This window comes from Crotalus tigris, unplaced genomic scaffold (genome assembly GCF_016545835.1).
Source record: "Crotalus tigris isolate CLP2741 ecotype Arizona unplaced genomic scaffold, ASM1654583v1 scf7180000018155.2402879, whole genome shotgun sequence".
NCBI lineage: Eukaryota > Metazoa > Chordata > Lepidosauria > Squamata > Viperidae > Crotalus > Crotalus tigris.
The window spans coordinates 2053842-2068541 of NW_024096851.1; the positions used below are offsets into that span (position 1 = coordinate 2053842).

General features: G+C 37.5%; 1 protein-coding gene and 1 long non-coding RNA gene across 18 annotated transcripts in view; one reads left to right on the forward strand and one right to left on the reverse strand.

The window, feature by feature from the left end:
- Positions 1-91: 91 nt before the first annotated feature.
- On the forward strand, positions 92-3291 carry LOC120310267. Of its 3 annotated transcripts, none has more exons than XR_005557303.1 (3): positions 92-181; positions 1326-1501; positions 2139-3291. It is a non-coding gene; the product is annotated as an uncharacterized LOC120310267 (long non-coding RNA). The 3 variants fall into 3 exon arrangements; XR_005557304.1 differs by having other exon boundaries at positions 100-181; positions 1329-1501; XR_005557302.1 differs by lacking the exon at positions 92-181 and having other exon boundaries at positions 188-1501.
- Positions 3292-6106: 2815 nt separating this feature from the next.
- Positions 6107-14700, reverse strand: part of SLC35A3 (solute carrier family 35 member A3) — a 32424-nt gene continuing 23830 nt past the window's right edge. For 13 of the 15 annotated variants that reach the window (XM_039348509.1, XM_039348504.1, XM_039348495.1 and 10 more), the window contains 3 exons: positions 11769-11887; positions 9672-9805; positions 6107-8098 (listed from right to left, as the gene is read on the reverse strand). In XM_039348509.1, coding sequence (XP_039204443.1) covers positions 8008-8098; positions 9672-9805; positions 11769-11887 — 344 coding nt within the window. In that variant the 3' untranslated portion in view covers positions 6107-8007. Of the gene's footprint in view, positions 8099-9671; positions 9806-11001; positions 11167-11768; positions 11888-14700 lie in introns of those variants that run through there. The other 2 variants (XR_005557300.1, XM_039348498.1) reach the window with 2 other exon arrangements.

The following is a 14700-nucleotide window of genomic DNA, read 5'->3' on the forward strand; positions in this document are numbered from 1 at the left end:
ACCCGATTGGTTCCAGGTGCTGCACGTGACTCGGGAGGCCACGCCCTCCCATGGCTCTCTGTGGGAACAAATCACTTTTGCCTCCATTGGGCATTTTGGGCGGGGCGCGTGAGGGAAGCGGGCGTCGGAGGTTCTGCGGCGGCTGACTCTTAGGCCTCGATAGGAAGGCAAGAGAGAGCGTGTGAGGGGCGGGTATTTCGTAATTTCTTTTTGGTTTTAAGAAGCAACGAACGGACTGAGCGGAAAAAAGACGTACTGTAATAGGTTTCTTTTAGAAGAGAGTATAAGGCGATCTGTTGTAGGTTTCCTGATTGCTGACATACAGACACACTCTTCGGGTTCGGGTTTGCTACAAAGCCGCTAAGGGTGGTATATAGGTAGTTCCCAATTTACAACAGTTCGGTTAGAGACCGTTCAAAGTTACAATGGCACTGAGAAAAGTGACCCATGACTGTTTTTCACACTTAACGAGTGTTGCAGCATTTCCCGTAGTCATGTGATCAAATGCTGGGCGCCTGGTTTGTATTTATGACAGTTGCTGTGTTCTGGGGGGGTGGTGGTGGTCTGGGTGTCATGTGATCACCTTTTGGGACCTGACAAGCAATCAGGAAGCCAGATTAGCTTAATAACCATGTTACTAACAACTTCAGTGATTCACTTAACAACTGTGGCAAGAAAAAGTTGTAAAATGGGGCAAAACTCATTTAATAACTGTCTTGCTTAGCAACAGAAATGTCGGGCTCAATTAATTAAGCTAATCCTGTGAAATTATTGCCCATGGACTACGTTATAAAACAAAATATAGATTCATATTTTTGTGACACTACAGTTGTCAAGGCATAAGTGACTCATAGGCACTCATGTTTTTTAACTAGAGATGTTTTAAGATTACCTGTAATGCTATATGTAACAAATTTCAGTTGAGTTTTTGTTCCTGGGTAAACAGTGTGTTTTCCTAATCCCTCATGCCTAAAATAAAGAGAAAATAGTTATTGTTCCACAAAAACATTGCTTGTGTATTCAGGACAATATTTTGATATTTATCTGTTTTCAAGATCGTTCTCGATTAACATTGAATGCTGTGTAGACTTCCAGGATATTCTGGAACTGAGAGCTATCCAGAAGTTTCTAGGATTGGTCAGAATTTCCTAGAATTTTCTGGAATCCTTTAGAACTTTATAGCTCTTTTTGGGACCATCCAATAGTATCCATAGAAATATAAAAGTACTGGTACCTTAAACCAACATTTTAATTTGTCTAATTACTGAGTAGGAGAATAATGAAATATTTGATTTAGATGGTATCAAGAGGTTGCTTGCATCCAGCAGGTGCATTTTGCTATGTATGTGGACAATTATCAAGACAAGAATGAAAAGTACTCTGTGAAAGCATATTAAGATGTGCAAGGCCTACAAAACATATTTTGGCATGCCTGTTGCTGATCGAGACAAGCCCTGGGCACCTTATTTCACATGCGAACATTGCAAGATAACTCTTGAAGGTATGATGAACAATTGCTGCTCGCTAGTTGGAATTTCAGTGATTTATTACAATTTAAAAGAGTTTCAATTAAATTTTTTCCCCCTATTTTCAATATTCTAGGAAAATACAGATTGTGATATATATTTTACGCCCTATGGCAGTGGTGGCGAACCTATGGCACGGGTGCCAGAGGCGGCACTTGGAGCCCTCTGTGGGCACACGTGCTGTTGCCCCAGCCTCGCCTCCCCCCACGACCCCCTCCTCTCCAGCAGCCCCCCTGAAGGAGAGTCGCCCCTGAGCATGGCCCACCTGGAGCAGCGCAGCCAAGGACATGGCAGCCAGGCACCATAGACAAGACTCTGCCCTCACACCCCATCATGCACAGTTGATGCTGCAGGGCGTGGGCAGAGGGCGTGACCGCCATAGCACTGCTGGGCTGCCTGGGTGAACTGTGGTGGGCCCTGGAGGCAGTGAGTGGCCCTGCGGGCAGATGGGGTGGGGGGGCGGGGTAGGGGGTAGAGCAGGAGCAGGGCCAGTTTTGGGGCACTTAGTCTCAAAGGTTCGCCATCGCTGCCCTATGGTAATATCTTACATAATATAAGGTAATGTGTGAAATACCATTTTTTAAAATTTATATAATTCTGCTATGTTTACAGGCTGGTACAGGGGAGAAAAGAGAGCCATGAAGTTTGCTATCCCAAGAATTTGGCAGGAACTGACTGACCACTCAAGCAACTGCTACTTCTGCATGGTGGACCCTCCCAGACGTTGAACTGGCAAGAGCATGCCTATCATGTATTCAGACATTCTTTCATCCATCGCCCAGTATCACACTGCCCTGAGCTCCCTTTTCCTACCCCTCTGGAAAGGGGTCGGCTATCTTTAGCGGTGAGAATCAAGTCAGACAGTGAGGAAGATTACAATTTTACAGATGCCGCCAAGGAAAGAAAGCCATCCTTCCCCAGTCAGAAAGATCTCGTTACCAAGTCCCAAGCTGTTGAATGAAAGTGTGCAAGTCACAGATCAGAGAAGGCGTATAATTTAATAATGGATCACATGAGGCTCATGTGTATGTCATTCATTCATTCTTGTTATCCCATCCATAGCGTGATCTTAATCTTCTAAGATTTTTACAATGCTCCTCTTAAGATAAAATACAGCAATAGGCAATCTAATGCTTGCCCTCCAGGCGCTTGGAGCTCAGTTTCCATTTCCTCCAACCAGTCATATTCTGTGATTAATGACACACCAGTGCTTCACAAAAATGTAAATTGGAGCTATGATTCCACATGCTCACATGCACCTCCAATCCTTTTCTTTTTTTATTTGACAAAGATGACCAAAATTGATTCAAGATAAATTAATAATTAGGATAATGAAGTACAACATGACCCATTATCAAAGTTAAGTTTAAAATATCTCTAAAATATACAGCTACTTTCCACATTACTGGAATTATTAAATTATCAAATACTAGAATTAAATTTTAATTCAATGGAGACTAACCATTTTAAGTCATTGAAGTGTAACAAGTAGCCATAAATGAATAAATATAATACAAGTATCAATTATTGTAACTTAATCTTGTAAAATGACAGTTGTTTTCCAATTCTCTCCTGAGACTCTAAAAAGGAAACAAAACTACTCTTGACAAATAGCAACGATGATAGAGCAGAATTTGGCCACTGCTTCGAAGTCATTTCTGAAGTGTCTTTCAAAAAGGGGGAAGGGAAGTTAAGATTGGTAGCTGCTTTGCTATTGGTTATTAACAGTTTTTATGAAAATCTGAATAAAAGGAGCAACTAAGAAGGGTGTGTGTTACTGATTTATTTTCCTGCAAAGGATATGGAGATAGATGATGTACTGTTGAATCTCCCTCATCAAAGAGTTGAAATACACTGAATCTCACCAATGTAAAGATTCTTTTGTGTGTTGGCTGTAAAACAGTAAGGCATTTAATTGTAGTGAATGGTCTCCCTAGCATGCCTGAATAACAGTTTTTTGTAGTAAAGCTTAGGTCCTTTTGTAAGTCTGGATCAAAAATTGGGGTTTTTTTCATAGCCAAATGAAACTGCAAAAAAGGTAAGATCAAGTTGGTCATGTGGGTAACCAATTTATGACTGTTGTGAGTTATGACCATGATGAGCCAGCTCCATTACGATCCTAACTCATTCTATAACTGAATGTGTATTTTACGCTTGATTGATTTGCCTTGAAGTCATTATTGACTCCTGCAACCATGTAAATTTTCTCCATGATAATCTGTCCCTAACTTGGTACTTCAGCTCTCCAGTGTGCTCATTGTTACTATAATTGAGTCTATCCACCTTGCTGCTGATTGTTCTTTTTCCTTCCCCCTTTCCTATCATTTTCGAGACATCTCCAGTCTTCTCATTAGCTTTGAAGTAAGCTAATTCGAGTCTAATCATTTGTGTCTTGAGTGAGAACTTGAGTGGATATGTTTGATGTTCCATTTGTTTTTTTCTTGGCTTCTCAAGCTAAATCTTCAGGCAACATTAGATTCCATATTCCTTTAGGTTAGTGGATGCTAGCCTTGCTGGTAACTTGTGGAACTTCGAATTTATAATAGGCAATGCCCCCATTATGACAAGTAATAATGCATTATAATGACTGCTACCATTCAAAAATGAATCCAATAACTTGTTCAGTAAGGAACGGCTTTAATTATTAGCCTAAAACTATACATCTCAAGATTTGATATTGATGTGCATGACGGAATAATTAAATAATTGGCTATTATTTAGTCTTATTGCTCTTCTCCATTCATATTGACATAATGCCTCGTGTTAATTAGAAACCATACCTATATTCATATTATGAAACTGCTCTCAGTTAATCAGTTGTATGTTATAGTTTGCATACTCATTTCCAAGACTGAGTTCAGATACAATAATAGTTTTTATAAATATATGAATTAGCACATAATTACGTGAACCCAAGCAAGGCAATGTCATTTGTTACTAGTGACTTGTTTTGTTCAGTTTTTAAATAATGGCTTGACTGTGTTGTAGATTGATTGTAGAATTTACAGATTGGTCTAATAAGGTCAGTGATTGAATACTGAGGACATCTGAAATTGGCTGCTATGGGATGGCATCAGACTTTTACATTTGATGGGCATGTATTATCAGTTACACTACCTTGCTACGGCGAGACTGATATTTCTTGGTACCAGGTACCTATACACAGAAAAGTAAGACAGCCTAATGATGGAGTTATTTCTTACACAAGGGCTATATCAGTATTGGTATGGAATGCCAATTGGTATGGAATGCCCCAAAAAATAGTTATGATGCTCCTATAGCAGTGTTTCCCAAACTTGACAATTTTAAGGCATGCGTTGCTGGCTGTGGAATTCTGGGAGTTGAAGTCCTCATGCCTTAAAATTGTCAAGTTTGGGAAACACTGTCCTATAGAAATGTTAAGAATTTTTTACATTTACACTTCTCTTTGTTAATGTACAAGGTGGTGAACAAATCTAATACTCCTCCCTCGTCCTCCCATTTCCCCCACATCAATAACCCCGAGTTGGACTGAGAGTGACTGGCCCAAAGGCACCCAGGCTTTCCTGGTCTCCAGATTCCTAGTCTGGTGTCTTAACCAATTATAATGATTGAGACAGAACGCAAAAAAATTAAACAGTTTATTGATACAAAGTGTACATTATTCTTTAAGGCCATTGTCCTCCCACAGCTCATCAGGCATTTAATATTTGGAATTTGTACTTAACTAAGATATTTTTTCCTTGCAGTTTGAGAAACTTATTTTTTATTTTCAGATAACGTTAAAAAAAACCCCACTAATCATGGATTTCGTTAATCCATAAAAAAACCTGACTGACACATCCCTCAAAATTGCATAGCATTTTTCTAGTCTGTTATATATAATTGAAGTTTTATCTGCCATTAGGATAATTTTACAATTCCTTGCCATTTTAAACATTTTATTTCTTTTTTAACAGTATTGTTTGAATAATAAATTACTTATACCACTAACCATTACTAGTGGAGCTATTATTATAAGCGTATGTCATTTGTAAATTTGTTCATTTATTTTAGACAGCAATTGTGCTGCACTTTATCATTTCTATATTGGAAACAAAATATGCTAGCAAAATGGTACTATATCCTCTTACTCTTTTAGTTGATCTTTAACTTCAAAATCCACTTTTTTGGAACTTTGGAAGTTCCAAAGGCTTTTAAAGATGCAGTTCGGATTATGGATAAGGAAAGTGAATACACCTTCTTCCGTTCCAAATTGCTTCCATTGATAGAAATGTAGTGTAGAATTCTCATCTACCCTTTCATCCACCCACCACCCACACCTACACACTCACACAATTATCAGTTAAACTCTGAGGGACCGTATGTAGTTCTTACGAGTATCTATACATGTACAAACATTTACTACACACTAGGCTCCTTGCCTCATCTTTAATTTTTATGGATTTAAAATATTGGAATCATCTTGCAAAGGAGTAAGCCTTTCTTCCATGATCATTACGTAACAAAACAACCGTGACATTGTGAATGCATAATCCCAAATGTAACTAATGCAAAAGAGTTACAAACCTCTATTTTAATTCCTTTTCATTCGTAAACAACCCCTCTAGTGTAACTAAGTTCCGGAAAAAAATAAAATTCCTAGTCTAATTACGCAATTATATTTTCTATGAGTTTTAAGTTTCAGAAGAACCATAGATGCGTATGGGTCAGAGGGAGATGCAGGGTAGATGTTATTTTATTGTGATATACTTTGTAAGCATTTAGGACAGACTGGTCTACAATGTGTTAAAAATAAAAGAGTTCCACCTCAAGGCAGCTCAGCTGTTCCAGACATCTGCATGGAGGATGACAAAAGTGCCAGTATGACTTCCATGATTACAATCATAATTTCTCAGCAGCAATTTCCATGAGGATTTCAATGATGTACTACCATTATTCAAGCAAATGTATACAAACCGCTTTCACAGAACCTATCGCTATCTTATGTTCTTGGAATATAAATATTTCAACATTCCAGAATAGTCTGGATATCATCTCTACGGGTGTGGCTACAGCCCTGTAAAGAATTGCCCCACTGCCAGTGAAGCTCTTCCGCATCAAAAGCAATTACCTGGACCGAAGCTTAGAAGTTATTTCAAGTTTTATATTCAATGAAGAGTAGAGAGAGTCCCACTGGGCTTTATGGCCATTTCTGCTTACACACCTGAACAATTCATGCCTAATATTTATTGCACATTAACATTCTTCATTTAATGGTAAATACAATTAGCATGTATTCTAACAATGGAATTTCAAGACTGGACAGAGCCACTTGAGTTAAATAAGTTTTCCAGATTTTCTTTTAAAGCTCTATATTATAGTACACAATATACACATTAATACAGTATACTACTGTGGCTCCAAAAGGAACTCTTAATACTTTTTATAGAGTTATATGACTACTTTTAAAAATACAGTTTAAAAATATTTTCAGATTAAGATATTAAGCAATGAAATGAATGGTCCATAAATTGTAAGAATGTTCTTATCAAGTAAAGAAATTGTTCTCTGAACAAAAAAACACATACTCTATCAGTTATGGCAATGTACAATGACATTCATCTAATGTAGAACAAGTACCAGATACTGTAGCTATGCTGCTTCTAATTGGTGAGGGGTCTCATTTTAACAACTGAGCATGGTGCAACAATATAATTTGTGGCATTCATACACACAAAGCTTCCAAATGAAAATATCAAATTCCTCCTCTTGGCGACTTCACCAACAATTATAACGAGACATTTACATCAGTACATTTTACAACATCAATTTCAGTGAATTAATTATTTTCTATATAAAATATTATAAATCTACAAACAATGATTCAGTGATACTTCATTGGTTTTGAACAAGAATACTTACCAGAAACATCATCATCAAACCTTCTGCCCCAAACAAATTTTCCTCAAGATATATTATACTTTGATTCCATAAATTTCCAGCCAGCTTGGTGAATTTATTGTTTGGTAGGTTATAAAATCCAAACTCCAACACACCCAGAGGACATCGGTATGGAAAAAACTACTGTAGGATAAAATTTTACACCTCTTTGATTTCTAATTTGTTGTGTGTATGTGTGTGTGTATATACAGATCTGCATTCATATAAAATTAGAAAAGATGAAATAACTTGCAAAAGAGGTATGATTTAACAGATGTTGCCAGGTGTTCTTGCAAGAAGAATGTATAGGACATTCCTGCAGCTGTGAAAATAGTACATCATTTGGATTTAACCTCAAAGTTCAAATTGGAAGCACTTCTAGTTCCAGATTCTAGAAGCAAGACATTCAAGTTTTGCTCTGGACTTCCCTTCTTTTACAGAAGTTGTTTTACAAATTTAATTATTAAACATCATTCTTCTGATACAGTACAAACTCTTTCAGTGCCTGATAATCCTCCAACAGTATTTAGAAGTCCTTTTTCCACAATATTGGCAAAATACTGTGACATGGAAAAGTCTGTTATGCTTTAGTAGGATTTCCTGTTGGCTTTGGATCATAACCATATAAAAAAGTAGCAACTATTACCAGAACAGCTCCAAGAAAAAACACACTAAAGATAAAAGAAAGAGAACAAATATTTAGAATACATGTTTTGATGTTTTGTACATTCATAAAATGGGTATTCTGTCTATACCTATCATCTCTCTCTCTCTCTCATACCTCTCTCATTTATATAGCTGCCCATCTTGCATAATGACACAATAAAAAAATCTATAAATAGATAAAATCAATTAAAACTACAAGTGGAATGAATTAAAAAGGTAACAATAAAATGGTGAAAAAAAATACAGAGAGAGCATTTAGTCAAGCATCATGTAACCATTTACCACACTTTGCTCTATTATAAGCCTCCAGAAAGCCAGCAGATTTGAACCTACCCTCACCTCTTCTGGACCCCACCAAAAACTGTTTTTACTTCCCAGTGAATACCATAGTCATAAAGTGAAGCAATTATACCCAATGAGTGTTCATCAGAAACCAGAAGTAAATGCTAGAAATGCAAAAAACATAGAAATGGATATCCATGTGACTGTGGTACACTGCAAACAGCCATAAAGATGAGGTGGTTGCCAAATGCCCAAATCCAGTCACATGACCATGGTGTGTGTGTGTGTGTGTGTGTGTGTGTGTGTGTGGCCATTGTAACTTCAAAATTGGATCATAAGTGCCTTTTGGGAGGTCCTTTGTAACTTTGAACAGTTGCTAAACAACCAGTTGTAAGTTGAAGCCTATCTGTAACATATTTTTCCCTTTTACATTTTTTTTTAAAAAGTACATTTCTAAGTTTTGCACATCGCAGCCTAGCCCCTGAAAGGATCTGCAAAGGAACAAAAATTAGAACGAAGAGAAGAAACACGATCACATACTTTCTGAAGTTTAGATGATATAGCTTGTATGATTCAAAATTGTGGCAACGTTAGAACTAACTTCAAAAAGCAAGTACAGGTACTTCTTGATCTATGACCCCAGGTGGGATGTTGGGGGGGTTAGACAGGCAGGAGGAACTGCAGAGTGCCTGTGGCCAATCAAGGGCAAACAGCTAGAGAGATGCTGCAGCACTTGTAACTTCAGGTTAAAGTTAAATAGCCTTTAAGGAGTCTGCTGTAACATTTTATTTTTCCGTTTGAATGCAAATGCACTGATAGAATCGAAATATCCAAATTAATTTCTATTCAGCCGCACTTACTTAAAAAGCTGCCTTATTCTGAAACAACTGATTGAGCCCAATATTTTGTAGACAAAAGTGGGCAACCCACATATTGTATTTTTCTTTCAAGACATTTTCCAGATAACCATCCTGCCCCCATGTTATACCATCAAAATCTGGTGGCAAAATGCAAGTTACTAAAGTTTGTGGGTGAAAGTCGAAAGAAAAACATGCATTATTAAACTTCTTTCCTTATATACCGTTATTTGAGTAAATGTACCTCATTGAGCTGAACTGATTTATGTTTGAGTTGACATGTGCAATATTGCTCCACAAAGGATAGTTTCTCTGTTATGGTGCAAAATATTTAGTTTATAAACTCACCAAAGCATTTAAATTCGGTTTAAATTATATTTCATTTATACTTGTACAAGGCATTTGTGCTTTTAAAGTCAAACTTAAAAATACAACTTACCTTGTGGGGACAAAATCTTGAAGCCAGAAGTATGATATTAATGTTGATAATATAATCGATAACGATGTTGCAAATCCTTTTAAAATATTGTCTGCATATTTTATAACAGCTGCTATAACAAGGCCACCAAGTGCCTGACAAAACATTGAAAATGTAGTAATCACTTTATTAATCTTAATGGTTAAACAGATAAAGCTTGCTATGCATATTTAGCAAAGAAATCCTGAAGGGAAAGTTATACTTTGTCTTTCTGAATGAATCCTGAAAGCCCTAAATTTTATAAGTACTATATTGCAGCTAGTCTTCACTAATGACCCTAATTGAGATTGGGATCTCCATCACTCAGCAAAGCAGTTGCTAATTGGGAAAATCATGTCACTGCAACTGTGTTCTCCAGCTGGGACAAGACTAACTTTTGTTTCCCTCATTCTTTGCAATGCTAGAGTGCCCGATTACTTTCTTGTACACATTGATAGCAATGCAATCATGCCATAACCTGAGGCTGGGAGCTGTGGGTGTGCTATAGGTATACAGTTACTCTCTTGAAATCCTTTTGTCTCCAATCTTTCTGCTCTGCAGAGGGGAGAAGCAAGACCCTTTCCAGTCGCCAGCACAATCACTCTGCTCTCAATGTGTAGAAGGGCAAATCTCTCTGTCTTGTGGGATGGGGGCAGGCAAAGAATAGATTGCCTACAGAAATTGCGTACTTTTATTTGCCTTCCATACCTCCAGAGTAGAGAGATTGGAGAGAGATTTGCTCTTTTACACATGAAAAGCAATGAAACTGTGCTGCCAGCCTGAAAATACAGTCATAAATGAGTCTTAAATACAATTGTAAATGAGCCCCAAAGTTTATTTTTTTTACTACTGTCATAACTTAGAATGGTTGCTAAATAAATAGTGAGGATTACCTGCAATGTTTAATGTAAAACAATTTCCCAATTTTAATATTTTTAATTAATTTAAATATATAATTGATTCTGGATGATTTATGCTAAGCACATCTTACTAAAGTAATTATATAATATTAAAATGAATAGTATTGTATCATAAAATAAAACTAAATTTTGCAAGTTTTAAAGTCTCCATTAGATCTACAATTCTTACTCTCTTCTTCTTTTGGTGAGAAGTTGCTTCCATACTGAGCATTTTATTAATTCTTAATTAACAATAAGCGTGTTAAACTGTCCTTATTCTTAAGTCTTATTCTCTAACTAAATGAGGGGAACTTAAACATTTCCTGTCAATTCAATTTCTGGTTATCACAAAAGAGAAAGTCATTTTTCAAATAACTGGCATTCATAATTAATGGTGAGGGCAGGGGACTTACCTTGGAAGTACTTATAATAAAACAATTCATTAAAAATTAATGTGTCTGATTAACGGGGACAATTTTTTTATTCTTTCCACCCCAGTGGAATATTGACACTTTGTCCTTGGGATAAGCTTCCAAAAATTGAACAGAACAAGTTCAATTTTGGTATGGTGGGAGAAACTAGCAAAAAAAAAAAAAAAAAGACTGGGTTTGAAAATGGAGAAAAACATTTCAGTAAAAAAAAATATCTCAGGTATTTTAGGAGAGGCAGTTGGTCAATTACTCAGAATGCTACGCTACTGAGAGCGCTATTCTAAGCCCCGCCTCTGGTCACATGACTTAGAGTGGAACATGTGCAGCCTGCTCTGTGCTTCCCAATGCATATATACAAACATATTAACACATGGAGACATTCGCGAGGGTAAGACAAAACAGAGTCACACAACAATTACTTCATTACATTAAAAAAACAGACAGATCCTATGACCAGTGCTGGTTAACGGGGCTGTAGAACATTCCAGAAACCAGAATCTGCATGCTCCCTTATTTAAGACCTTCTGTGCCTCGTTATGTGACCTAGGAAGTGTTGTTAAGGAGTTGAAGAAAACTCCCCAAGCCATGTCAGTATGTTTTCCTTTGCCTTGTTGAATAGATTGATATTTTTTTTAAAGTATTAGTTGAACAAATCAAGCATATGCCTCAATGCGTAATGCACAATGGTAATTTCAGTATTGGTATATAACATAAGCCCAATTGATAAAATGTAATATTGGATGTATTACCTGAAGAACTACAACTATCCAAGTAAGCTTGTTATAACCTTGAAAAAATCCATTCTTTGATACAAGTTCTCCATCATAAATGTATACGCCCATCAATCCAAATATACTACCAAAAAATCCTGAAAGTCAAGACAAATATTGAGCCATGGTGAGTTGAACAGAAAAGAAATTCCGATTGTTCTTTTATGGTACCCGTTAACAATTTGGATTATGTACTCCAATAATTCAGATGCAAGTGGAAACCTCTCCTAGTATATTTAAATATTAGTTACTATTTTGTGCAGTATATCAGAAGATATCAAAGAATGGTGATGACACCCTAACTTTTGACCGTAAAAGCTGATGATTTCAAGGCAGCGCCCCATAAATGCTATTTGTTGTGTTACAAGGAGTCACTTGATGGCCTCTATTACACATGTAAAGGACCTACATGGCTTGTATCAAGCATGTGTGAGAAAGAGTTATACGCTGAAGTTTTGAATACTTACTTATTCAGACATGCCAATGATTATCTGCTGGACTTAGAAGCTGTTTCTTTTAAAAACTATTACTGTTCTAAAACTAGGTTTTCTATTTTACTGCAATACTTTGCATTTTTAAAGGGTTATCTTAATTACTTGGAATCAGTTTTATGTACAGCTTATCACAGCAAAAATGTGCATAAACCACTATTACATGCAGTTGCATCTGTAAACCACTGTGGGGCAGAAAAGGGCTGCTTATACTTTTTAAATATGGTAAGTACCGTACAGTAGTAATATTAACCTCCTCGTTTTTAAGGTCTACCGGAAAACTCTTTGATTTCACATCTACATGAAATGAAATTTTATAGAAACCAGGTTAACCCCATCCCAAGAGAGTTAGGCTTTCTTTCGGGAAATTCTATCAGCCCATCTTATTATTACAGGTAGTCCTCAGTTAATGACCACTTGTCCTGCGACTGTTGACGTTACAACCAGTCCTTAAAGACCAGCCTTCTCAGAATCCCTGCAGTCATGTGATGGTGATATGGGTACTTGGCAACTGGCTCACACTTAACAATGGTTGCACTGTCACTTTGATTGTGATTTGCAACCTTTCACTCCCCACAGGCAAAATCAATGAGGAACCCAGGTTACAAATTGTTCAGATAATCTCTCCCACCCTTGCACCCTCCTCCAACCCCCTTTAACAACTGTGCTGTACCTTTCCCACCACTCACACACACCTTCATGCATTCTCTCCAAATCTTGCTGAGCTTGCTCTAGGCTTCACCGCCACTCGTGCACCTTGCACACTCTCCCCCAGCTGGCAGCAACCGCTTCAAGCCCTGCTGCACTTGCGCCACGACTTCCTCACCATCGCACCCCCCCTTCTCGAGTCTGGCTGTGCTGGCACGGCACCTCCCCCACCACCCGTGGACCATCCCTGAGCTTCGCTGAGTTCATGCCATGCCTCATCAGCGTGCCCCCTTGTTCCCTTTTCTATCCAGAAGCAGCCACTTGCCTACCTGCAGCCTGTTTGTGAGCCAGCTGGGTCTTGCAATTTCCTGCCGGCTTCCCCACTGACTTTGGTCGTTGGAAGCCAGCAGGAAGTTGTGAGAAGGGGCTTACTTAACGACAACAGGGGTCTGCAGGGATTGCATCTCTAAGCAATGTGGTCAGGCGACATCACACTGAGTGATGGGAGTTCTGATCCCAAATGCTGTAATAACTTGTGGTCTACCTGTATAATATATCAAAAACATGAGGACTGCCTATATATTAAAAATGATACAGGTAGCCCTCGACGTATGACCGTTTAATGGTAGCTTAAAGCTGCGATGGCCTCATAAAAAGTTCACTTACAATCAAGCTCACATCAGTTCAATTCGGGAACTAGGCAACTGGCACATTTGTAATGACTGCAGCACCTTGCAGTCACGTGACCGTCATTTACAATCTTTTTAGCAGGCTTCTGACAAGCAACGTCAATTGGGGAAGTTAGATTTGCTTAATGACTGCATGATTCACTTAAGGACCATGGGATTCATCTCTCACAGTAAAAAAAATGATAGTATAATCAGGTTTGGTCACGTGATGGCTCATTTAATGACCACATCACTTAGCAACCAAAATTCAGGCCCTAGTTGTGTTTGTCAGCTAAGGGCAAACCTGTACTCTACTTTTCTACACTTTTAAATTACTATCATTTCTGTTATTACATTTTATTGTTGCTCTTTGGGTTGTGATCCATATTACAACTTTGAATTACGTATTAAAATACTGAGCACTACATTGTACATTTTAATAGAGGCAATTAGCAAATGTAATAAAGATGGATACAGTTAATCTAGGACTTTCACAATATAAGCACACTCAACTGCAATTTTAAATTCACTTTATGACTTACGAGGAGTTATGAGAGCTACTTTTTTAATAGGCACTCTTTGGATCATAGTACTTTTTATATAGGCATACAGTATGTAAAATGCAGGTACTTAGTACTTATTTAGGCCTTTTCTCTTTAAAAAAACAGCAGTCTATATCCCTATATCCACTTACTGGGAGAAAATACTCATTTGTTTTCATCTTTAGTTAAAAATACTGCTATGATTATTTTTAATGCTAGACTTCTAGACAAACAAAAATGTCTTTGAATTAAAATGTTCTTAAATACACATTTGTTGATATACATATTTCCATTTTTTTGGCTTCTTAAAAAGAAGGGTGCCACTGGGGTTCGCAGAGTGGGCAAGGTGACAAAACATGCATCATGACCCAAAAACTGACTTACATACTTGCATCAGATGACAGGACACAAGTACGTAAGGGTGGATTATGCATCATGACATCACTACATGCAATTTTGATGTAATCTTGGTTTGCTGCAGATGCCTGTGATAATGGCTATAGAAAGATGGCAACATTCAGTTTAATCGGTTCTCATGTAACACATAAGCTACAACTGTGTG